The sequence below is a fragment of the Fundulus heteroclitus genome, unplaced genomic scaffold (genome assembly GCF_011125445.2).
Source record: "Fundulus heteroclitus isolate FHET01 unplaced genomic scaffold, MU-UCD_Fhet_4.1 scaffold_873, whole genome shotgun sequence".
Lineage (NCBI taxonomy): Eukaryota > Metazoa > Chordata > Actinopteri > Cyprinodontiformes > Fundulidae > Fundulus > Fundulus heteroclitus.
Window position 1 is genome coordinate 8,817 of NW_023397333.1, and position 25,819 is coordinate 34,635.

At 44.1% G+C, this 25,819-nt stretch overlaps 1 protein-coding gene and 1 long non-coding RNA gene across 5 annotated transcripts; one reads left to right on the plus strand and one right to left on the minus strand.

Moving 5' to 3' along the window:
* Positions 1-1,091: 1,091 nt before the first annotated feature.
* si:ch211-160o17.4 (homeodomain-interacting protein kinase 1) lies at positions 1,092-20,976 on the minus strand. Of its 4 annotated transcripts, none has more exons than XM_012870517.3 (18): positions 20,622-20,976; positions 14,556-15,283; positions 14,261-14,452; positions 13,987-14,168; positions 13,740-13,863; positions 13,523-13,642; positions 12,695-12,781; positions 12,431-12,615; positions 12,181-12,331; positions 11,272-11,458; positions 11,023-11,141; positions 8,381-8,515; positions 7,252-7,409; positions 5,296-5,367; positions 3,972-4,139; positions 3,667-3,887; positions 3,456-3,568; positions 1,092-1,892 (listed from the first exon to the last, which is right to left on the minus strand). In XM_012870517.3, exons 2-18 carry the CDS (start codon positions 15,279-15,281, stop codon positions 1,425-1,427), a joined length of 3,408 nt encoding a protein of 1,135 aa, XP_012725971.2. In that variant the 5' UTR covers positions 15,282-15,283; positions 20,622-20,976; the 3' UTR covers positions 1,092-1,424. The 4 variants fall into 4 exon arrangements, with proteins under 4 accessions (XP_012725971.2, XP_012725970.2, XP_012725973.2 ...); XM_012870516.3 differs by having other exon boundaries at positions 7,252-7,412; XM_012870519.3 differs by lacking the exon at positions 8,381-8,515 and having other exon boundaries at positions 20,622-20,975.
* Positions 9,334-10,933, plus strand: LOC118562339. Its single transcript, XR_004930572.1, has 2 exons — positions 9,334-10,132; positions 10,279-10,933. It is a non-coding gene; the product is annotated as an uncharacterized LOC118562339 (long non-coding RNA).
* Positions 20,977-25,819: the final 4,843 nt, after the last annotated feature.

Here is a 25,819-nt window from a genome sequence, read left to right on the forward strand (position 1 = left end):
AAGAATTCTGGAAGTAAAAAAAAAAAAAAAAGATGGTTAAACCTGATCTACATTTCTGTTCACACGGTGCAGAACTGTCTGCTCGGGTAAATGCTGGGAACAAAGAAACAAAGAAGGAGCAGAAGCGTGCTGAGATTGTGGTTATTTTATTGGAAACAGTGAAAGTGGATTATTTTGAACCCCGTTTTCCCTGAATTAGCTCTACCAAAAAAATCCTCTTTAAACTACACTATGTTAGGATGAAATACAGTTAAATACTCAGACAGTACGACACAGAACCGAATGCAAAAAAAAAAAAAAAAAAAAAAAAAAAAAAAAAAAAAAAAAAAAAAAAAAAAAAAGGGTTTACCTACTAGCACGCAAACCATCCAGGAGAAACTGTCTCACAGCAACATGTCTGAACACGAGCGTCGCTGCAAGTATCAGCAGATCAGCACCGCCGCTTGGCAGGGAAACAGACGACAACACTTTGCATCAGACGGCCAGGGCCGCCTCGTCAACAGCATCCTTATGGTTACATAAATTAGTCTTTGTGCAGAACAATGAGGGGGGAGGAGGGGGGGGGGGGTAGTTTGTTATAGCTTCTGGGCAGGAAAATAACTGGCCTTAAATCCTTTTTTAGCCATAGTAGGTCCTAAAAATCTGGATTCAGATGAATACATACATTTTTCTTTCCAGTCCGTGTTCAAGGAGCGAGGAAGCTTCTTTTTCTTTTCCATCCCCCCCTCCATCCCCACCCCGCTTCAACAATTTAAAAGCTTTTCACATGATTGCTCGTGAACCGGATCGGTACATTCAGCGCTCCTCCGTGGCTCTCCGTCGCATTCAGACATGATCGACCCATCCGAAAAAACGTCGTCACTACGGGAACACGACAGCCACAACGCGGATTTAAATTAAAACAAAGCCGTCACAGTTTTCGCCGCACCTCTTCTCAAACGTCTTCAAGGAACTTCCTCTTCCACAGATAACATGATTAAAAACAAAAACAACGACAGTAAAACGACATGAGTAAACAAACACGGGGGGGTACAGCATTTATGTCCGCTAAATAAATACAGGGCTTCGAGGGGTTAGTGTGGGAAATTTTTTTGCTGCTAGTGGCAGGAGGACAACCTCTCTTCACACAGATAAGCAGATCGAACACAATGTCTTAGAATTAGATAGACTAGGATGGGGATAAAATATGAGCCCAAGGGGGAAAATATTAGGATACGTTACAAATAATACCAAAAGTCATTTCAAATACACTAAAATAGCCCCAAAGAGCCTATCGGATAGCGAGGGCTGAAATGCTTTGTGGTTAAAAGCAGCAAACGAGTGACACGACGGTAAGTCTAAAGTTTGAACGTCCCTTTGTGACGGTATGCGACTGGTGGGGTGGGGGGGGGGGTGGCATCTCTACCTCTCATTGCATCGGTTCCCTATAAGTAGGGGTACTGGGCGAGGCGCCTGGGGCTCAGCTGGTAGGCGCCGTACGCCTCAGCTCGGGGCGTCACGCTGACGTAGGGGGAGCCGGCGGCGAACTGGTGCTGGTAGGCCGCCGGCAGGCCGTGCAGCAGGCTGCTGACGCTTTCCTTGCGACTGGCTGAGTCCCTCCTGGAGGACGAAGAGGAGGCGTACGTTGCTGCATAGGCGGAGGGGGAGTGTCCGTGGCTGCCGTGACCCCGGGCCAGCAGCTGCTCCATGGCCTGAGAGGCCGAGGAGAGGGCGGTGGACGCCGGGTAGGTGTACAGGCCGGCGGCGGCCGAGCCCGGCGCCAGGGCCGACACTTCCGGGAAGCTGTAGTGAGAGGCGGCGACGGTCGGCGGGAACGTCTGCTGGCGGTGTAGCGATGAGCTGCTGTGGGAGACCAGCGAACGCTCCTGGGAGGAAGAAACCACCGACTGAACCTAGAAAACAGACATTTGATGAAACACATGTTAATCCTCTTACTATACGCATTCAGACCTCTTCATTGCATCTTTAAAATGTGTATTTTATCATAAAAAAAAAAAAAAAAAAAAAAAAAAAAAAAAAACATCATTTGTAGCGCCTAAACTTATTGTTCACGCAGCACGCCGTCGGGTTGATCACCTCACCTGATCCACAGGTTTCATATTCATTCCCCTCAAACATTTCTCATTTTTAATGACTCAAACTTCTAGAAGGAAAGATGGACGGACGGATATAATCAATGCTGCCCAAACATGGATGACAAAACAGATGAACCACAGGTGGATGATGGGTAAATAGAGAGATGGATGGGTAAAAAGTACCCATTACCCCATTTTTAGCCAGACTTGGAAAATACTTCTATTACAATCTTAGACTACATAGAGTACAGCGTTTTAATTTTTTTTTTTTGGATAAATACAAAGATATAAAACCCCTCTAGAATACCTTTGTGTCTCAGATCGTTTTTCAAAACCAGCTGTCATTACAGTCTTTGCCCAGCAGAGGGCAGCTTTGAGTCCACAGTAAATATTCTGTGTCATCGAGCAGCTTTTACAGACGACCGCAGGCTTTTAGTAAAATTAACATTTACAGCCATTCTAACCATATTTTCATAGAAAGAGCCACACAGCCGACCTCTAGATTTATTCTCAGTATATCGAGCGCCTGCTGTTCTTCTAGAAATGACATCCTTCAACTGAAGCCATAGTTTGCAGAGAAGCCACAAAAAAAAAAAAAAAAGAAACTTGGTGTTTCCAGAGCATAATATGCTGATATCTGCCGCAGTGAAGATGGTCAACAAGTGGGGAAAATAAGGGACCAAGGTGACAAAACTAATCATGATGAAAACTGGTTAGAGAGGCTGCAAGGAGCCTCACGGCAACGATTAAGAAGCTCCAAAAATGTAATAACAGTACAGGTTGAAGCCTTTCAGTCCAGCAGACTAATGTGTTGTGGTCTGAAGTAACCAAACTACAAGCTGTGGGACATAAACGAGACTGTGTCCGACTAAAAAGGAACACCGTGCCAATAGTGAAGCATGGAGGTGTCAGCCTCTTTTGAGACCCAAAACCTTCTGCTTTCATTTTGCAGCTCCGCCGTCGGTCCAAGCCTTTATCAAGATCAACAGAGAACAACTGCAGGACAGGAAAACATCCAGAATATCAAAGATGCAACATGTTTTAGACTGAGCCCTGAAGCTGAATTAAACGATTAATTGTCTAAGGCGTGCCACGTTGAAAGGTGGAAACAGTCTGGAAATGATGAATGCCACAAAATCCTGGGATTTTTAACAGGAGTGTTTGAGACTAAGAGGCAAGCCACTAGTAAAAGAAGCTGGAAGATCTCATCTATAGCAGAACGCTGCACCATTCCCCCAAAAACAAACTGCTGTAATTAAGGACAAACAGGGTTTGAAGCACAACTCTCTCATATCCAGCCCAGTCAACGGTTAGGACATGGACGAGTTTAAAAGGAAATCTAACGCTTGCCGCGAACGTGGCAACAAAACAAAGCCTCACCTGGCTGAGGTTTAAAGGGTGTGACTGGCTTGGGACCAGCCCAGCTCGGTCCATGCTTTCCCCTGCACTGCAGGGCTGCCTGTTGGACGACCTTTTTGGCTTCATGTAAGTACCTGAAGGTTGGAAGCGACATCAATATCAATTTATTATTAATGCTTGGAATAGAAAATACATAAAAGTCCGCCAGCATTAGCGGAAGTGCGGCTCTCACCGGTCTCCACGCGGCCATGCGAGGCCGCGGCCCGCTCAGACGGCTGGCCTTTGACTGAAGGAGCCACCACTGCCAGAGACTTGGCCTGCCGGGAAGACAGGGAGCCCGGGCCGTTCAGGTGGCGAGGCCGGGGAGTCAGCGGGCTCGCCGTGGACGAGTCGGAGTCATGCACGGTTACGCAGCTGATGACATTGGTGCGCTCCGTGCGGCTCAGTCCAACGCTGGAAACGGAGAGAGCGTGAGTCGAGACATTAGCGGCCCGCGGGCCAACGGGAGCTCGGCGCAGAGCGGGACGCCGGCCTCACCTGGCGGGGTGGAACTTGCGCTCGTCTTCGGTGTCTGTGTCGCTGTGAATGGTGATGATGCTGACGGCTGGGCTGGGGGTGTCCGAGATGATGATTGGCTGGGACAACGCCGCGGAGGAGGTGGGCGGGGTCACGCCGCTGCCTAGTACAGATGCCGTGGATGCGCCCCTTAAACGGAAAAACACAAATATACATTTGTCCTCCGCCCAGAGCAGGCAAGGTTTCAGAACAGGGGATGAAAACGACTCGAGGTCCTAGATCTTTTTTTTTTAAGCCTTCAAAAGTCACTACAGGCATAAATATGATGAAATGTTGCCTTTGGCATTACAGAGTATTCATTTATGAAATATTAGTTTACTGGTGCTACTTTTCCAACCCAGAAGAAAGACGCTTTGACGCAGATTAGCAAAACGCCACTTTGGGCAGGATTCTGATGAAGCAATAGCATCATAGGTCCAAAGTTAATAAAAGTTGGTTTTGCATGATGTAGGCCCCTTTAAGATCTCTCAAACATTTCATCTTAGGAACATTAACTCATGTGTTATAGAGTAATTTGGGACGTTTAGAGATTTATCTGGACAGGCAAATGGTTTCAAAGGATTTCTAAAACAGGATGAATAAATTTACTGTTTTTTTCCCTGGTCAACAATAAGCTTCTGACATATTTCTGGCTGAATATTTTACCTCAGTTTTTTTTTTAAGACATCCAATACTTTCCTCTCTCATAACTTGACTGAGGCATTTTACTGCAGCTCTTGTACTGACAGCTCGTCCACGGTGGGGATAGAACCAGCACCCGTCCAAACGCAGCTCCAACGTTGTGCTGAATACATTTACACGCATTTTTTTCCAAAGCTATCAAGCTTTAATGTCAACAGAGAAGCCCTGAAATTCATTGGTAAATGTTATCAAGTCTACATGCAGTGAGTGGCGTTTTATCATGCTGCTGAACTCAAGGTGGTGCTTTTTTTTCCTTCTGAATGCATGTAAAAAAAATTTAATAGCTTTTCCTCCTTTATAACAAACGTTACACAACAGTTTCATATAAAGCCAATTATCGTTTTAAATAACGAGTAACTGTTGTTGCATAAGTGGAAGAGCTCGCTTTGTCGCCAAGCTGCATACGGGTTAGACGGGCTCGGTGTGACGTTTATATGACAGCTGATGGACGCCTCGGAGCGGCGAAGCTTTTTATCAGGAAAGTTGATGAAGGAAATAAACTCGTCTTCATTTGGCACGACGCCGTTCAGCCGCCCCAGGGAGGAAGCGACTGTCCATGCTGAAATAAGCAGGCAACCTCTGGTCACGAAAAGGCTTTACCAACCTGTTCCTGTTCTCCCCACATCTGGCTTTTCCTTTCTTCCGCTCTTGCTGCGTCCTGGCTTGACTTACGTTTCTGTTGGAGGTCGGCAAATAATAAAGATTAAAAAAGTTAGCACTGATAACAGGAAGAAAAAGAAAAATGAAGGCGGCAAAAATACAACTCTGAGGCATTTCAGAAGTGCAACAAATCGCAGCCTGTATGAATTCATCTTGGTCTGAAATAAATCACTCAGCTCTGACTCAACGATAACATAATAAAACCATTTATTATGTCATCTGCATATATATTTAGACGATCACATCTAATGTAAAAAAAAAATAATGAAGCTTCATCTAGAGCAGGGGTCGGGAACCTTTTTGACTAAGAGAGCCATGAAAGCAAAAAATCTGGAAATTTATTTCAGTGAGAGCCAATAGGGTAGTTCACATGTGACGTCACGCGTCACGACGTCCGCGCTACTTCCGGGTCCCGCTTGTAGGCAAACAAAGGACTGTTCTCGCATTCTATCATTACAAAACGGGTGAATTAGAGCGTGCTTTTAGTTAGTTTATTTTTGAAATGTAAACAGTGCCTACGACTTGTTGTGCTCCCGGTTGCACAGAGAGGCATTCCAATTCGTTGGATGTACGTTTCTGTCATTTACCGAAGGACAAAGAAAGACAAAAGAAATGGATATTTTCAATGAAGAAGGACCCAGGCACACGATCCCAGTCGACTGGGGGAGCCATCACACCCCGACAGAATGTGCAGTCTACACTTCATCTCCGGTAAATACAACTTAATTTTGCACTGGTCATTGTTCTACTGAAATAGCGGCGGAGGGGAGTTGGCGATCGCTAGATGGGGCCGGAAGAAACAGAGCAGCAGACTGCAGCTCTGCTTCTCCCGGCGGCTGCATTACGCCCTGGTTTACGCGCGCTAGTACTTCTGTGTTTCCGCTGCAACGTTGCCGACACCTTCACCCATTTTAATAAGACAAAAACACCTAAATAATCCTTTGTGAACAATTTTTTTTAACCTACCGGGCGGGTCTTCCTCTCTGCTGATGAGCGGTCTGTGTCCGTGAACATCCATCCATTTTCTGACCCGCTTAATCCCTCATGGGGTTGCGGGGGTTTCTGGTGCCTATGTCGCGATATCAACCATCAACTTACTCTTAAAACGATCTTGTGATACGTTATCTGAAGAAGAAAATATGTCGAGAACTTGTCGTTTCCTTTGTTTGCGCCCGCCTTCTGCATTCCGGTCCGGCGCGCATGCGCGAAAAACCCGGATGAAAACAATAGCGGTGATATTTTGTTTTATCTGCGAGCCAGATGAAATTATCAAAAGAGCCATAACTGGCTCGCGAGCCATACGTTCCCGACCCCTGATCTAGAGAATGCGTGTATGAGGCATTGACAGAAACAGGAACTACCGTATTTTTTGGACTATAAAGCACACTTAAAATCTTTACATTGATGGTGCTCCTTATAATCCAATGCACCTTATGATTAAAGTTGTGCTTACTGACTGATTTTATGTGGTACAATGCGCTCAAAGATATGTTAAAATGTGTAAGTACCACTTTGGTTAGCAACACCGGTCAATGGATATTTGGAGCATTATGTTACACTGTGTAACAACCTGATCGGACCCCTGAGCCGTCTACAAGACTGCCTGACTGTAAGTGCATTCATGTAAGGCAGCCTGCGCCTGGAGTACTTCCTAGCAACAATAAACCTGATAAGTTAAGTTTATTTTGGCCTTATGTTAGAAACAGGGCAGCGTAGTCCCAACTACTCCCGGCAGAGACGCATAGCTCTCCCTCTCAGGCAGTATGTGTGCACATGGAGGGGAGGAGTGATATTACCATGTGCCTTATGGTCAGAAATAAATACGGTCTGCTAAATTCCTTGTTTCCATCCAACACTGTTTAAAGAACAAGTTCACAAAAGCACAGCTCGGTTGACCCACCGCCAGCTTTGTCCTGTCTGCACGGCAGCGGCCGACTGGATGGTTTCCAGGGGGGACTCGGTGATGTTGGACTGGTGGGCGGAGCCGTGGATGGCCACGCCTGGGACCTGCTGCCACGACGAGGGGATGAGGATTTGTTGGGTACCAGTGGGCCAGGCCTGCTGAGAGACATACACAGACACATTTGAGTCGCTGCACATGAATACTTTATATAGGTTTAAAGACCAGCATTCATGGGCTAGACATCAAGCCATGCTGAGAAATCCACAGACTAAAAAACAAAAACAAAAACAAGCCAGTTGCCAGTATCTTCTACAGGCAAAAGCACAGAGCTAGAGAAGCGAGCAACCTTTCCCAAGCCATTCCCTTAATCTTAGTCATAGCATTGGCCTGCAACAAATCCACAAGATGAAACCATGCAAAGCACAAACGACGAAGCGCTGGAAACAGATCTGACAAGGAGACGAGCGTTTACAAGAACCACTGTGCCTGTTAAAGAAGATCCAGATTAGTTGGAGTCCCTGATGCCAAACAGCCTGCTGGTAAATAAATGTTGGAAAAGAGCATGCCACATGTTCAGGGGGCTGAAAACAGAAGGTGTGTCAGAGCTTTTAGTAGCCGCAGCTGCCGCCGCCTCCGCTGCTGAAGAAAACGGGTGGATGACGGGACAAAAAAGAAGCTACAAGCAAAGCGCAGACCAGCTCAGAGGCACATGCGCTCCATGCCCTGAAAACACCTACGAGGGGCGGCAGGGGGGGGAATGGGGAATGAAAATGTGCGGATAATATGGAGGGGCTGCCCGTCGGAGTTGGAAAATAACTCTGTCAATCTTGACGTCATGTCCAAACATTATTCGAAGACGTAAAGAGAGAAAAACGTGATGCTGGATCACAAGGGTTTAATTTGACTTAAAAAAAAAAAGGAGAACGGACCAACTGGGACGAGTCCGTACGCGACGTTTGAAACCGCGATGCATTACAGACCGGCCCCGTACAACGCGTGGCACAGGAGGAGCAGAAAACTTGCGAACAAATGAAACGAGAAGACGGAGGGAGAGTGGGGAAAGAAAGCTGCCGGCGTTAGTGGGAGTGTGCGGGTCGTCCTTCGCAGGACGCCGTCGGTGCTTTACCAGCACAGTGGCCGTGTGCTCCAGGAGGGTGGGCCGACCCACCCCGGGGCCCAGCCCGAGGGGCAGGGAATACTGAGGGGCTATGCCTGCTGGGGGCGGGTGCAAGGTGGCCACCATCAGGGGCGTGCAGGAACCCTGAAGGGAGGAAGGGAGGATAGGGAAGGGCAGTGTTAGGTTAGGGTTAAAAACTGTTCCCCCCCCTCCGCTCTGTTATCCACTGAGACAGCACAGAGAGCTGCACAGGAGACGGACAGAGGCAGCCCTGGTCAGCCCCCCCCCCCCCACATTTAATTAAATAATAAAAATGGTTAAACAGCACATTTCAGGGTGGATTGGGGCTGCAACCCACAAAGAGGAGGGAGAATGAGATGACAATAATCCAATCGGCTCTGAAAGCAAAACCACAATGAGCCAAAACATAACAGCAGAAACACAGATGAATAACTTCACAATTCATCACCTTCAGTGTCAGGTATCTTTAACTGAAGTCAGATCAGATGATTCAATTAGTGGAGAAAACTTATTTTCATTGGTAAAAAAAATGGACCAAACTCCTCTTTCTGCAAGGTCAGACAGCATGAGCTTCACTACACTGGCTGCACAACGATGAGGCGAGGCGCACTTTGGACCAGAACACAACTTCTCTACACAGTTTCCAACTCTCGGCTGAAAAAACTTGAAGGCTTATGGGTTTTAAAGCGTATGGAGGTGATGCATAATGCAGGAGTGCGTGGTCTGAGGAGCTCAACGCCCGAGATAAAGCTGTGCATCATCATTAGGCCTCTTTCGTTCCTCAGGGACGCAGCACTCCTAAAATAAATCAAAATAACCACGGAACACGTTTTAAATACCCAACAGGGTTGTAATAAAATGTTTGGAGAAAGAAAGACGCAAATAGGCAAAGATCTTCAGAGGAACCAAACGTGAAGTTACCACCAACCCATTCTCCTCAGACACCGTCGTACCCTAGAACTGAGAACCCAGAACTAAAGTCATGTCCCAGTTGAGGCGAGGCGGGTTTATTTGTATGGCACAGTCCAACAAGACTATTCCAAGTGCTGTACATGAACCCGGCCAACGCTGAATAAGACATCAGGTCAAGACCTGGCTAAAAATATCCAGCCAGATTTTTCTAATGATTTATGGACTGATGGAGTGCTTCCAGATGGGCCAGATGGCCGGATCGGCACAGAGCATGGAGCTTTGGGTGCCGGTGGGGTACTGATATCAGGTGGTACTATAAAAGCTGAGCTAGTTGGACCTTTTCAGGCTAAGAGGTTAACTCAAATCCGCCCCACTCCCAAACTTAAGAGTTTTCTTCAAGCAGTGGTTCAGGAAAAGCTCTCTCAAGAAAAGAACCTGCGTCACCCAAGAGTCCCGGGTCTTTTCCACCAAACCTGGTTCCAGTGGTTCTCTGGTCCTAGAGCTCACCAAACACCAGTTCTTTGGGTTTCCAATGAGAAACTCGAGCCCCGGTCCCAAAGCAAGCAGCAATAAATCAGTTTGCAAAGGAAAAGAGGTGTTTCCACATCAGGGGCGGGCTCACGGAGAACTGGAGCCAATCAAATCCTTGAGCACCGAGTTCAAAAACCCCAGGGTTTAGTTTTTAAATCATTAAAAGAAATAAAACTAAAAAAAAAACTGTGGAAAAACACTACACATAAAAAAGTCAGACGTGCATCAGAGAATCACACAAGCTGCTGTGCTCCTACAGTTCATTTTAAAATCCCCCGTCAGAGTTTAAGTAGGTCAGTGAGCCGCGTCCTGCTGATCGTCTTCCCCTGAATCCAGAGACCTTATGTTCGTCTCAAGTTCTTTAACACAGCCGTCTCCAGGGGGTGTTAATGAACTTCGCTCCCGCCGTCTTGAACTCCTGTTCGTCAGCACTGCTGGTGCAGAGGAGCGATCAGCAGACCAGAAACGTAAAGCGTTCATGAACACCGCTGGTTGGTAATGGATCCAGCTGGTGCTATTAGAACAGCTGTTTGCAGGGGCACCAAAGTAAATAATATTTGGCCCAATAAGTTGTCTCCGTGCACTATAATCCTTCACAAAAAACGCTGAATAAGAGAAAACAGGGGGAGGATCGTGCAGTAACAGGATGAGACCTTTATAAAAGGGCGCTGCTGCAATTCTCAGGAGCTAAACCGGGTCTGGCACCAGCTCTGGTACAGGACTGGAACCTCTTTGGTGGAAAAGTCCCATCAGGTTTGCAAAAAACAACCAGCAATATTTTCAGGTGAAGCCAACTTTTAACTGAAGCCTCCGATTCTCCAACAGAAGACCCCAAAAAGGTTACCAAAATGCAGAAAGGTTAGCGGGAGACACATGAAGCAGACCTACACAAATTAGTCATTTTTCACCCCATTGATTGAGATCTCCAAGAGAAATTGTGAAGTTTTAACACAATGGATGGTTTTGAAAAGCCTTAATTTAATTGGGATTTTATGTAATGCAGCAACACAAAGAAGCTCCTCGTTGTGTAAAGGCGCTGAATCTAAACGTTTGTCCCACTTTTCACAATTTTATTTTCATAAGGATTTAAAAAAAAAACTACACACCCAACCATTTTGTGTCAATCAGACACAATCCCTACTACAAACATGACTCCAACATATTTGCATACCATAAAAAGCGCTTACCTGCGTGAGCATACTGGGCTGGATCTGCAGGGACTGAGCCGACTGGTTCTGAGGTACTATAGGTACAGAGTTCTCCACCCTCACAGGGAAGCTGGAGCTCTTATTGGATGGTTGTAGCCCTGTAAAAAAAAAATTCCCAACAATAAAACCAAAGAACACATTAAAAGTAAGAATAAAAACATTTTATGTCAAAAACGGCAGCGTATCACCGCGCCAGCAGAGCTGCGTGACCAAACGCTTAAGATCTACCTTGAATAGTAGAAGGCGGACACACGATGAGGGTCTGCTGGAACGGTTCTGTCTGGCTACACAGCCCGGCGGGCCGGGCTGGAATCGGGACGCTCTGCTGAGCCAAACCGGGAATGTTGATGGTCGCCTGTTGGTAGAGAGCTGGCTGGTAGTTCAGCAAAGGCACCGCGCCCCCTGCAGAAGGCACCTGTGGGGGAGAACAGATGCGTTTGCATGAGGAAGCCCTGCTCTCTGCCTATTGTTTACAGCCAGTCACGTGAAACGCGCCACAAAAACGAGGCGTCGCTTCGGCCGGGTGAACTGCAGCGTTCGACGCTGACCCGGCTGCCTTTAAAAAAAAAAAACAACAACACGAGGTCAGCGTTACTCTCCAGCTCGGGGACAAACGCCACCCAAAAGTTGCAGATCTTGCAAGCTGCGGTATTTTCTGATAATGGATTTCACACATAGGAAGCTACCATGCCTGGACTCTCCTTAAAAACAGTCATTAGCCAGTAGGAATTAAAGAAATTAAAGTGTTAAAGTCATTTGAAGATGGCGGTGTGGAGATAATCATAAGCAAGCTTGGTGTTTGTGTGCAGATCCTCACGCAGAGCAGGTCACTGCAAAAACGGATCTAAAAATAAGTAAAATGTTCTTAAAGTTAGTGTATTTGTCCTTGATTTGAGCAGGTAAATAAGATTATTTGCCAATGGAATGAGTATTTTGACCCCTAATATAAGATAATTAGACATCCTGCACTTTAAATAAGATGATGGAGGTGAGTTGTTCCTATTTTAAGGTCAAAAATCTTGTTCCATTGGCAAATCATCTTATTTACCTGCTCAAATCAAGAACAAATACACACATTTTAAGAATATTTTACTTATTTTAAGTTCTGTTTTTGCAGCGTACACACACAGGCCATACCTGGTTATGCTGGTTGAGCTGGCTGCTGAAGGTCACGGTGAGGTTTCCTGCGGCAGCGCTAGGAACGGCATTGGTCGAGTACAGAGACTTGCTGCTGTCGTACGCGCTCCGACGTTTGCAGATCTCCATGTTTTGGAAGCACGACTTGACACTGGAGAAAAGTTTGAGCGTCAGCGTTTCTGCACTTCCTATAAAAACCAACCCCAACTCGTTTGCCTTTTTCTCCGCCCCCCCTCCTCCCCACACTTACTGCGAGCTGTGCGGATAATTTATCAGGTGACTCATGGTGACGAAGGGGTGACCCAAGGTTTTGGTGGGAGTGAACCTCTTGTCGGCGTCCAGACGAAGCATCCGTTTCAGGAGATCTATGAACTCTCTTCTGTCAGCTTTCTCGGCCAGCATGTCCGTCCCCTCCAGGTGAGACGACAGGTTGACCTGCAGCACAGAAAGCGCCGCGGCCGTCACATAAGCGGCAAACACACCACGAGATTTCAGAGTTTGGAACACAAATGACCTGCATCATGTCATCCAGACAGTTGAAGATGTACTTCCTGGCCTCCTTCGACTTGATGCCCATCTCCATTTCATGCTCTGCTGGTGTCTGGAAAAAGAACAGAATATATATAAAGACACATTTCCAACAAAGATGCACGCGGTTCTTAATAAATGTTAAGTATTTTTTGTCTTAGTTAAGCAGAATAATGCTTAAATAGTTGATCTAGGGGAAAGTACATAAAGTGGCTGCTGTGTAGGCAGGTTTTCCTAACCCCAACAAACAAATATACTTAGGTTTGCTACTTCAAGTGTGTTTTCAAATCAGTCATTTGTTGCCTTATAAAAACCAGGACAAAGGGCTGAGTTGCACTCATTTGTGTAAAATGCTCTCAGAGATAAACTCCAACTCGTCTCAAATCTGCCAAAGAAATATTCCCTGCATCAAAATGCCAAGAATACTTTTCTAGTCCAACTCGTTTTGGGTGGTTGAGGTTTACTTTGTGTATTCAGTCCTACTCTGGGCAGCAATTATCTCGACTGACACAAAAACTGAGGCTGCTCTGAAAGTTAAATCTACAGGAGAGCTACAGACCACCTGTGCTGACTCTGCACAGCCCCATCGTTAAATACTAACTAGTTCCCAACAACCAGGATAACTGCAAATGTCCAATTTCAACACATTTTCAAAGTCTAGACAAAAAGCTGAAGCCTTTTGTCCAGAGTTATGTTTTCATACTTGTGGCAGATCTGGAGAAATATTGAAGTCAAATTCAGTATTTTTTATAAGAACTCTGTATGGTACATTTGAACAGCAGACATGCGGCGACATTTAGCCTGCCACACTGACCTTAAGCCGCCAGAGCGGGTAGCTGGAGTCTGGGCCTCGGTTGAAGAAGCGGCTGGTCTTTGTGCCGGCGCTCAGGAGGTACTCGGCCGGCAGGCCTTGAGTCTGAGAAATGTACCGAATCTGGAGACACAATGCAAATGAGACAAAATGATTTGGCATTTCTTCTCATCGCAGCTGATCGGTACTACGAAGCGATCCAAGCAGCGTCCACACTGACCTGGTCGTACTCGGAGGCCCCGGGGTAGAGCGGCCAGCCTAAAAACAGCTCAGCGATCACGCAGCCCAAAGACCACATGTCGATGGCCTCGCAGAACGGCAGGCCCAAAATGATCTCTGGAGCCCTGGGAAGCAAACAGCAGATGGCATTTAACGAGTGAACACCCAAAACATGACGAGACGACTCCCGCCGTGTTCTTAAAAAAGGGCAGCGTGCTTCAGGATGAGCCCCACTTGAAGCCACCCACCTGTAGTAGCGAGACTGTAAGTAGGTGGAGCACACGGCTTTGGAGACGTGACTCGCTGAGCCAAAGTCGATGACCTTCACCCTGTACGGCTGCCTGATGGGGTCCACCAGCATGATGTTCTCAGGTTTCAGGTCCGCATGGATCAGCCCCAGGCTCTTCAGCTTCATCAGCGCCGTGGCCACCTTAAAAAAAACAAAACAAACGCAGACGACGGTTAGAGCTTCTCGAGGCACGCTGACGACAAAAAAAGAAGAAGAGGAGACGTTCAGCCAACCTGCTGCAGGATGGGTCTGATGTGTCGCAGGGGAAGCGGGCTGAACTTGCTGTGCTTGAGAAAGTCGTACAGGTTCTGCTCCAGCATCTCAAACACCAGGCAGGTGTGGCCCTTGTGCTGGAAGCATTCGTACGAGCGCACAAAGTTGTACTCGTCTGCGTTCTCCGCACTCAGCCGATTCAGGATGCCCACCTGTTGAAGAGAGAAGCACGGCCAATTACGTCCCCGCTTGACTCAGAAAACCAACCAACTGTCCAAACCAACGTTTTTTTTTTGGAAAATCCCCCGCATTCACCTCGATTTGTCCCTGACGAGCATATGAAGGATGGTTTTTCAGGATCTTTATTGCCACGATCTCATTGGTGCCCCTCTTCCAACACTTGGCCACCTGCCCGAACGTGCCCCTCCCCAGGAACTCCAGCACTTCATAGCTGGAGGCCATGGAGCAGAGGATCTCGTGCTGCACCAGCTGATAATCCCCCTCGCCGTTCGAGCTGCTGCTCTTGGTGGTGGGAGCCGAGTGAGGGATGGACTGGCCCGTGCCCCCTCCCCCCCCGCCGCCCGTACGGGTGGAGTACGCCGCGGCCGGAGCCGAGAGCTCCTCCAGGATTTGAACGCTGCCGCAGCCGCTCCCGCTGCCCTCGCTGGCCTCCTCGATCTTCCTCTTCTGGCCGTGCCTTTGGCTCCTCGCTTCCGCGGACGTCTCGTGGTTGTAAGAGGAGGCGGTCTGCTCCGCGACGCGTCGGCTGGACCCGCGAGGAAGACTACCCGTGCTGTCGGCTGCTCGCACCACCACTTGACCCCTGGAGCCGGTGGCCGCGGGAGGGAAGACGAGCGACGGCGCAAAGGGAGGCACGGCCATGGCGGGGGTGAAGGCGTACGCCGACTGGCCGGCTATGGAGCTGTAGGCCTCAGTGGTGGAGACGTCCCAGACATTGCTCTCCACCTTGAGCTTCTTCACTCGGCAAAAGGCACTGGAGGAGATGGAGGGGGGAGAGAAGACTTGGAGCTGGGAACTCATTGCTGTAAGAAAAAAAAAAAAGAAAACAATTTTTTTTACAACAATTAGAAAATGAAAACAATCAGCATCCTGAAATTCCAGGTAGGTCTGTTCCCGTCAGTCTGTGGCTGCAGCTTCTTGTTACAATCGCTGAAACTATAATTTTGCAACATGCAGCGACGCTGCCCCAAACAATAACTTATATGTGTGAGTTGAAGTTTTCAAGAATTTGCACTGAAAATGGAAAGTAGTATATCGATGATAGAATAAAAGGTCAATAAAAAGGTTGAATAGAACAGTTTTCCTTTCTTATGCATTCAAGCCTATCATGTAGATTAATATTACGGTCATTATATCCTCCCAACCAATCACAATCAGACCCAGGAACGCTCCTCCCCCTTCAAAGAGTTCAGAGAGCACGCGCTCTTTTTTGTTTTGATTTTTTTTTTTTTTTTTTTTACATTTTAGGTAAAAAGTTGGTTGAATAAAAGGGCTGAGTTTGAATTCAGTGTTTGTGTGTTCTGTGTCTTTAAATGGGTTGCTAAGCAAAAGCATAAAATGGCCAGAGGTGAACTTAAAATGTATATTTTGAATTTGTTGATAATTATCGATAAATATGATTTCTATTTTATTGATGTGCTTTTTTTCCTATATTGTCCAGCCCTAGAGGAAAGAAAACCCACTTCAAGTCAAAACATGTTTTGATTTGTGTGAGAATGGGTATTTAAACAAAAAACTTTTTGGGGAAAATCTAATTGCAACATAAAAATGATTAATTAATTGTAATTTATTCATTAAAATAAATTATTCATCATAAACTGCAAGGGAACATCAAAAACATAAAATTGTCAATTTTTGAACAATTTAGGGTGAGTGCTTTTTCAAGGTTTTAAATTAAGCGATTATGGAGATTAGCGTTTTAAAACATTCAAGTTTTAATCTCCATCCTCCATGAAACGTGCGACAGTAAATCAGATTGAACTTTTCCTGAAACACAACCAACAGTAAAAGCTAATTTTGTTTTCTGCTGCTAAATCTTACAATAAGAGAATTTTAGGTTTATTATTATTTCCCAGTCTTCTAATTCAGAGGATTTTATACACTAAAAAGGCCAGCCATGCCTTTAAGTGGCCCAGTAAAAGCTTATATCAAGATGTCATGACTTTGGAAGTTTAGATGGACAATATCAGAATAAATGGAGGCCCACATGTTGGGATATTTCAAAAAGGCACACATTAAAATGAGCCCAATTCCTTGTAAATTTAAGAAAACAATGTTTTAATTAAATCAAGTAAGATTTTGGGAAGTGGACCTCCACAACTCTGGTTCATATTTGGGTCCAAACTTCTGATGCCCCATTCAGCGGGTCGACTGTCTCGTCGTCATATGGCCCAGGAAGCAGATGGATTATGTGTCTGACCCGATTAACAAACGCCATAAATCATTAAACTTCATGGCAATTTATGGCCTAAATTCAGCAAATGCAGAAGTGCTCAGACAGTTTATGAGGATGTGATGAATTGAAAGCCAATCTTTTAAAAACAGAAATCGAGAAAAACAGTTTTGACCTGGAGCTGGAAGCTGCATTCTTTGATATAAATGGAAAGCTAAGTGGAAGGAAAAAACAACTTTGTAACCACCCAAAAAAGATTTACATAATTTCAAGGGGAAACACTGAATGTCATTCTAACTATTGGCAGAATAAGGGCATTGATCACCTTGCACCTATTCAAACCACTGCAAGAGGTATAACATCAAAGAATGGTGGCTTAAAACATAACAAAGGTCTAGAATATTAATGAAAGTATGCAGTCTTGTGATTTTTGGGTCACAGCTTTTCAAATGTTCAATGTAAATTGAGGAGACTTAACTTCATGAATGCTGACAATAAAATAAATAACTCTGCTGTCTCAAATCAAGAGACACCAGGCTCAATTTGTGGTAGCGGCACGTCGGCTGCCATGGCCTTTGTCGCACTCCTGTTGCCGTCTTTGGACAAACAATTTATTATAGATGCCTGCTCGTCTAATTAGTTTTAAATAATCATGTTTTATTGATATTACTTCCAATAAAAGCTGGTGGCTTGTTGCCAGCCACAAGGTGTCACAAAGCCGGCCGGCCGGCCAGCCAGCTGCCGCGGCCGTACTCCTGTTGCCGTTTTTGGCCAAACGGTTCGTCATTGGGGTTATTTGATGCCTGCGCCATAAATACTGTCAATTAATGTTGTACTAAATTGATATCATTTAGTAAACAATTTTTGAAAACTCTTTAAGATGGTCTGTCTGTGTATTTATAACGTGCTGAAAGAAATACGGGACACATTCAACAAACACTGTTTATTATAGAGCATGAACGGTCATTGGGAATCGTTATATAGAGAAAATTAAAAAAATGCATCAATAAACACCAAGGAACCCAGTGGAAAACAGCAGCAGCCGGCGTGGCATGTTGAAAGCTTTTACAGCCCGTCTGGCATCTTGGTAGCACTCTGGCACCCTCTGGCCCCCCGACGGCCACGGACTTCCACAGAGTGCCAGCGTGTTTAAGTGATTTCTCTGATCACCACCTGTGTTTTTAATCACGAGAGAAACCAATCATACAGTCACCTTTTAATTTGGGTCTAACAGTTTTTAATTGAACAATAATGACATCAATTGCAAGTAATTGACGACCAGTCAAGAGCTCATAACGACCCTGACATCCTGCTTGCCGATAATCTGCATTACTTCCATGAAAAAAAAAAAAAAAGCCTCTTGGCACCCCTTGCCATCCTCTGGCAGCTGATGGCACACTGGCTCCGCCTGCCATCCTTGCGGTCAGGGACTTCCACAGGGTGCCTGGGTGTTTATTAATTCATTTTTTTTTTATTTCTGTACGTAATGATTAACAAATAACCGTTCATGCTCTACGATAAAAACTGAGTGTTGGTGGAATGTCTCCTCGTCTTTCTTTCAGCACGTTACACATACACAGACAGTTTCCATCTTAAATAAAGGGTCTCCTTATATTTTAAAAAATGTATTAAATGATATCAATTTAGTACAACATTAATTGACAGTAATTGTGGAACAGGCATTAAATAACCCCAATGACAAACCAGTTGGCCAAAACCAGCAGTGGCAGCTGACCTGCTGGCTTTGTGACACCTGGTGGCAGCTGCCTGCTACTGCAGGGTCCCGAGGTGCCAGCTCGGGCCTGCTGCTCAAATCCTAGCCTGCTTTTATCTGAAAATGATTATGAAACAAAACAAAACAAAAAACAACACTTTTTAAAATGAAGTAACACTTTGATACATTGCTATGGAAACTTTATTTGGCAATACAAAGAGAACTGAAACATTTTGGTCTCTGGCCAATTGATGAACGCACCATACATAAGCTTTGAGAACCAGTGAGGTGTTTTAAAAATGAAGTCAGCGGCTCAACCCGAATATCCATATAGAGTAAATGGACTCTTTAGCCAAAGCGGAGGAGTATGTATTCCACCATTAACTTGTGCAAGCGTCAAGGAACCAACGAGGGAAAAATAAACATATGGCCCTGAAATAGAAACCAAATGCCAGGAATAATTTACTAAGTGCGACCCCCAACGATATCTGTCCCTGACCATCAATAAAAGTGTTCATTAAGAAATCTACTGATAGCGCTCTCTCTTATTACAAATCGGATTTTGACTTGCGTCAGCGGTCGCCATGATAAGTGCTGTACGAATAGTGCAGTCAGGAAGGAGGTAAGAAAAGCAGGCTGTACACTTCCTAGTGCGGCTAGTTTAGCCTATGATCCCCGCAATGTCCCTTACTGGCGCTAAGAAGCCTTAAGGTATCCCACAATCCTTTGCCTGACATGGCCTATAAGCACGGCCCCCTCACGGAAATCAATGAGGATAAGGTGCTTTATTTGTGGTCATACATACAAGGTACATACAACGAAATTTCATAGATCAGAGCTAGATAGTTTAGGGGAAAAAAAGAAAAATCAGCACCAGCAGGTCAAAGCTTGAAAATGTCCAGAGAGAAGAGAGCAGCGCAGACTTTGTAGCTCATTTTTGGAAATAAGGCTCGGGTTTGACTTCCATCATCCGTGTGCGTTTCAGTCTTGTAATGACGTCGGAGTTAAAGGCCGTCCGAAATCTGCACAGTAGTCCGAAGCTCCTTTCCTATCCATGATGGAGTTACTACTGCTGACCCCATGAAAGGCCAAGGAGCTAGGAGCTATTACTAAGGGTATTCAGATGGAGCCAGAGGAAGCAAGAAGACTGGATGAAGAGTCATTTTAGAATAGACAAACCCCGGTTTTAGATAATCGCCTCTGCTCCTACAATAACCAAAGATGGCAGGATAGTTTAGAAAAAAGAAAAAACAATGTCAGTATCAGCAGGTTAAAGCTTGACACAAACTGAGGTAAATCCGTCACAAATCTCTGCTCGACACATGTCTTTAATAAACAAGCCGCTTACCTAGCAGGAACGGAAAGGACCGACTTAGCTGCTGACAAACGTGGATGACAGAACAAGATGAACTCTGCGCTAGAACACCGTCACAGATCATGGCTCCGAACAGCAAAGGCCTCAGAGGGACAAAGCAGGCAGAATAATACCCCCACGGCCCGGACTACATGTCCACAAAAGCGACATTCACCAACATTGACTTCTAATTCTGTACAGCGCTAATGGCAACATGGTAACTAAAATAAATAATAATAATAAAAAAAAAAAAAAAAAAAAAAAAAACAGAGACAAAACGCGAGAATCTGAAGCTGTCGATCAGCTCTCTGGTTTTCCGAGCAGATTATGTGTGTAGTTTATTTTAAGCCATTAATATCCCCAGAAAAAAAATATTTTGTTGAGATATATAATGTTTTTTTGGAAATCGAAAGTACGTGATCGGGTGCATGAAGCGACGAACTAATCGCCATCGCATCTTTATAGGATTAAAACGAGAGCTTGCATCTTTAAGGACTGCTGTACCCAACTAAAGCAAACATTTCACCACAATGTTCTTTCAAAGCAGAGCAGTTCTGTATTTTACCTTTACAAAAGAGGTGATCACCATCTGGGTGTTGGGCAACTCGTTTTCCTAACGCCAATATTAGGAAATCCAGCCATATATACCTAACAAAACTGCATTCGGTGGCTTTTTATTGTCCGTGTTTAAGATAAATAAATGTATAAAGCGTCGCACCACTGCTGGGTTTGAATCAAATCCACAAAGATTGTTACTCAACAAGCTAACGTTAGCATGCTAAAGCGTTAGCTACTGATAACCATGGCCTCAAATATCCAGGGTCTTGAGGGACAGAAATGACACTAGCATTACCACATGGCTATAAATCAAACCCAGAGGGACACGCAGCGGTAACCTACCGTGTTATGTCGCTACAAAAGTTTTTAAATCACAGCTCCGTCCACGGTTTAAATCCCACTGCGGTGCGTTGGGCCGGATTAGCCTCGGCTAGCTAGGCCTGCATTGTTTCTTCAGTCGAAGGCGAGCTGGTCGGCATTACAGCACCCAGTTCCCACAGGAAAACACACAAATCTCTCATTGTACAGATAAATTAAATACTCTACTTCGAAAATGTGCAATATTCATAGTTAAAAGCCCGTTTGCTCCCGTTAAAATCCGCCCTCGGTGGAGAGGCTAAATCCACTTTTCTCCGGAACAAACCACGTCTTTATATCAGCTGCGAGCTTTACGACATGTCCGGTTTCTACCGTACTTACGGTAAATTTTTCAAGGCTTCAATAAAGAAAGAAAGAAAAAATAAAACACACACGGAGGGGGTTAAAACTCCAATATTAAAAGTCCACTCCCCAGTTTTAACACTAACTCACGTTTATATGCCCCAGTGTCCTAAAAGTAGCGTCAGCGAGAGGAAACTTATGCCCAAGAGGGTATCACATATTTACGGTAAAAATAAATTGACGTAAGTAGCTGCTGGTAATTTTCCGAGTTGCCTTGGAAATTTCAGTCAACATGTTGGAACGGAGTTTTAAGTGCATACTTGCACCCTAAATCACGCTGTTTGGAAAATGTAATTGTCAGTAGTTCACCTTATCAAACTTCGGTTTAAAAGAGGTAGAACTATAAATTACAGACAAACACCGAAAATGATTCAAATAATTTAAAATATAGGTGAATGTATTAAGACATGGTTTAAATTATATTGCTCTAAAATACATACAATGCAAATAAATAAATAAACAAAAAATAAAAATTGAGTGGCTGAAAGTCATTGAAACAATGTAATTAATGTCCGTTAAGTGATAACACATGTATGCATTACAAATGTAAAGTCATAGAGTTGTGTTATCAAAATAACTACTTTAACTCATTTTATTGCAAATACTTTTATAGCTACTTTTCTTACAAAATTTATAATTAGAACGTATCATTGAACTAAGGCTACAAACACCAAACTGACTACTTATATGACATTTACACACTATTTTGAAATCTTTGATGTTTTCGTAAAACAGTTTAGCCCAAGCTTATTTATACACAATGGGGTTTTTAACTATTATCATTCAACCTAGAAGTTTGCCTAGAGACAGGCATCTTTCTAAGTATTATAAAATACTGTAAAAAGATTATTAGTTATGAAAAAAATCTGTTTTAATTTTCATTTAATTGAAAAGGGCATAAAAATATTATTTACACCACTCTTAAAATCAATGGAAAAATCTATATTTGCATTACAGCAATCCTACTTATGTTTGAGACCTCTTGCAATCACCCTAATCTTAAGCACCCTCCACAAATTAGAACTGGGGCTGGGCCACTCCAAAATCTTAAATTTCACAGGACATGATAACAAGTTCTACACACTGTAAGTTTGATAATAAGCATTAAACAAATAAATAATTTTCTATGTTTAAACATTTCATATGGCGCCACTAACATACAATTCTCACCAGGTGTCAACAACGGTCCCAAATGTCTACATATTTCACGAAATCCGAGCAAGTTGGCCTACAAAGGATTCTCTCTCTCACTACTCTGCAGTTTAGCAAACAAAAATAATTTTGGTGACCTTAATGGGCATTGTCTGCTTTTATATCAGCGAGGAAAAAAAAAAGAAGTGTGTCATTTTAAACTATTTGAATATCTTTTTTCTACTCTAGATGATCTGCTGAAATATTTTAATAACTTGCAGAATGTATATTTTAACGTCAGTACATGAACTTAATATAACACCAATGTTCTTTTTAGGGTTGTTTAATGAAGAATGAGCCAAAAAGCGCACAATTTAATTTCTTTTGCACATTTGAGGATAAGCTGGTGAAGATTCTCAGTCATCCGGGTCATGGTCATTCCAAAAGAAGTAAAGAACAAACCAACTGGACTTGTTTTCCGTAGTTGAAGACGTTTTGTTTCCTCTCCTCTCAATTCAAAAAGTCTGGAGTAATGTGGAGTAACAAGCTTTATACTACTGCCTAACAAAGGCCTTGTAATGGCTTAGACAACATGCAAATTATTTCTCATACTCACGCACTACTCCAAGGGTGTCTTTCCCGTCTTCAACTACAGAAAACAAGTCCAGTTGCTTTGTTTTTTACTTTTTTTGGAATGACATTTGAGGAGAGAAAATCGTCAACGCTCTAGACACATTCCAACCCAGCACGGTTAAAGAAGAAACCTCTAGAAAAGAAGCAATAAACATCACCCCAAGAAATAGGTTAAAGTGCAAATTTTCTTTTTATTCTGATTTCATTTTACAGCAGAAATTATGTAAAGCATTCAGAAGACATATTCCACATATAAGGGCAATATTGAAAAAACACTTTGCATGGCCTCAGCAACAAAATATTCTTTTGAAAACATCAACAAGTTAGTGATGCTTGTGCATGCATGTTTGTAAAACAAACAAACAAAAAAAAATAAGGATTTAAAAACTAGACTACAAAAAAAAGAGAGAGAGAGAGAGAGCGAGAGAGAGAGAGAGGAATGAGCAGCTGAGATCAGCATGGAGAACACAACAGCAGGCAGGATGGTGGTACGGCAGGAGATGAGAGAGAGGAAGGGAAGACAGGGTGAAAGAGCAGGAAGGCAAGGAGAGGTCTAGCCATAGGTTATCTATAAGGGTCTACCATTCTAGCATGCAATGTGGTGCTTGGCCACGCCCTCTTGAAACAAGGCCTGAAAGGTTATACGGTTCATTTCTAGGCGGACTTATGAGAACAGAGGCTACCCTCTGTGCACGTTCACCACCTGTTTACTATGGCAAAGTGTCTTACCTTTTAATCTGTACTTTTTCTAAACTACATACTCTTTACAGTCGCCGTCCTCTCCAAAACAAGATCCTACTGATGGGGTTTCTGTAGTGAGGGATAGTATTTTGTGTATTGTACAAGTTCACGAACCAATGATTGCTTGTGCACGTCTGTGAGGGAGTTTCAGAATGTCATCTTTAGCTCTGCTGCTGAGGGAGGAATGACAGTCTCATAGGGGTTGAAGAGGAACTTTCCCCGCCTTGGCTGTCTATCGGCACGATCGCTAAAAGTGAACTAAAACCTAGCTTTTATGATGATGGAGGTGTATGACTTACAGTGCCTTTAAAAAGCTGTTCATAACGCTTGAATCCTTTCCGATTTGGTCGTTACAAATGCAGTAAATGTATTTTATTGGGATTTTATGCAATACGCAAACGTGATTTAGCTGTAAAGTGGAAGGAAAAGGATACATGAGTTTCAAGGCGTTTGAAATATGTATCTGAAAAGTGTGGCGGCCATTTGTATTCAGCTGTCTTTACTCTGATGCCCCTAATTAAAGTGCACCCAGTTGCCTATGAAGTCACATGATCGAGTCCGCCGTCATCTCACCTAAGTATAAATCTAGTTGTTCTGATAAGGCCTGAGTTTGGAGTTGGAGAACATCAGTGAATGGACAGCCTCATAAGGGCCAAGGAACCCAGCACAGGGAGAAAGCTGTGGAGACGTTTAAAGCAGAGGCGGGCCATAAAACTAAATCCTGAGCATAAGCTCTGTCCAGCCTATCATTTCAACATGGAAATAGTTTATGGCACAAAGGCAAAACATACAAAGACACGACCGTCCACTTAAATGGACAGGCTGGGCAGGAACCGTATCAATCAGAGAACCAGTCAAGAAGCTCATTGTAACTCTGGAGGAGCTGCAGTGCTAAGTATGTTTGGTGCTCCACAAATCTGGCATTATAGAAGGAAAACTGGCCAGAGTTGATGAGAGGATGCATGGAGCTAAAACGAGGGCGATCCTGGGGGAAAGATGTTAACATTCCAGCAGGATGACCTGAAATATACAGCCGGAGCTACAGCGGAACGGTTTAGATCAAAGCATATTCAAGTGAGGATGGTGCAGTTAAACACCCAGACATAATTTCCGAGCTTTCTATTGAAAAAAACAACAAAAAAATTGCAAAAATATGCATCTCTTTGGGTCTGTAGAGCTGCTAGAAACAAACCTAAACTTGTTTGCAGCTTTGATTACATCACTATTTGATTCTGCATAGAACTGAGATATAGCGAGCTGAATTAAAAGCATGCCACACTTTTATTTTTTTTATCAACAAAAGATATATAAAAAAAAGAAACATGTATCCTTTTCATTAAGTTAAATATGTTAAATCTGGGACTGTAACGTGACAAATTGTGCTGAAGTTCAAGGGTTATTGATGGTTTTGCAAGACACTGTAATTTGGCATCACCTAAAATTGTCCATGTTAAGGATCTTGGATGTTAGGTTCAAGAGCATTTTCGGATACATCAAACGTGTTCAAATTTGCAGGTGCTACACAACGAAGGGACAGCTGATGTCTTCCAATATGTGCACACATACGTGCATCCGAACGGACGCGGCCGCCAAAATGCGGGACACCTGTGTGCCAGCCAGTTCTAATGCAATCCACATACCATCTCCCTGTTCTTCAACCCTGAGTATAATCTAAGGGAGAGATTTCATGCCTCCCGAAGACATAAGCACATGAGAGAAAGAGTGTGGCCTTTTTGACGTGTGCGCCAGACCGCGAACCTTTGCGTTCCACGCTGAGTGCGAGCACATCAGAGTGAGAGACTGGGTCACGGTTGAAAGAAAAAAAAAGTCAACAAAGAGGATGTTTGTGACACATATTTAGCCAGCTAAAGACTTCAGAGTTTTGCTTTTGTTTTAATGTTGCAAAATGATTTTCTCCCAGGAAAAATAAGAGCGAGAATTAAATGAAAACACACAGGTCTCCCAGTGGAAAAGCTGCAAATCGACTTGTGATAGTGCCTCTCATAGACAGAAGCAGAATTTATTTTTTTTCTCCCCTCCTCCAATAAGTACACACAAAGGTGGGGGCGTTGCTGTCATATTTGTTTGCCCAACAAAGTAACACATATTATCAATTAGGCCATGAGCATCCATTCATACCAGACAGATTAGGGCTTTTAACAGAGAGCAGAACACTGTCAAGTTCAATTTTAACACACAATTTAGGAAAATAAAGCGATAACTGGGAACATTTTGGAGAATATACAATACTTCCTGATATTAGTTTTCTGTTGTTGAGCAGGCACTTTCTAAACAGAGCTTCCCAAAAGATTAAA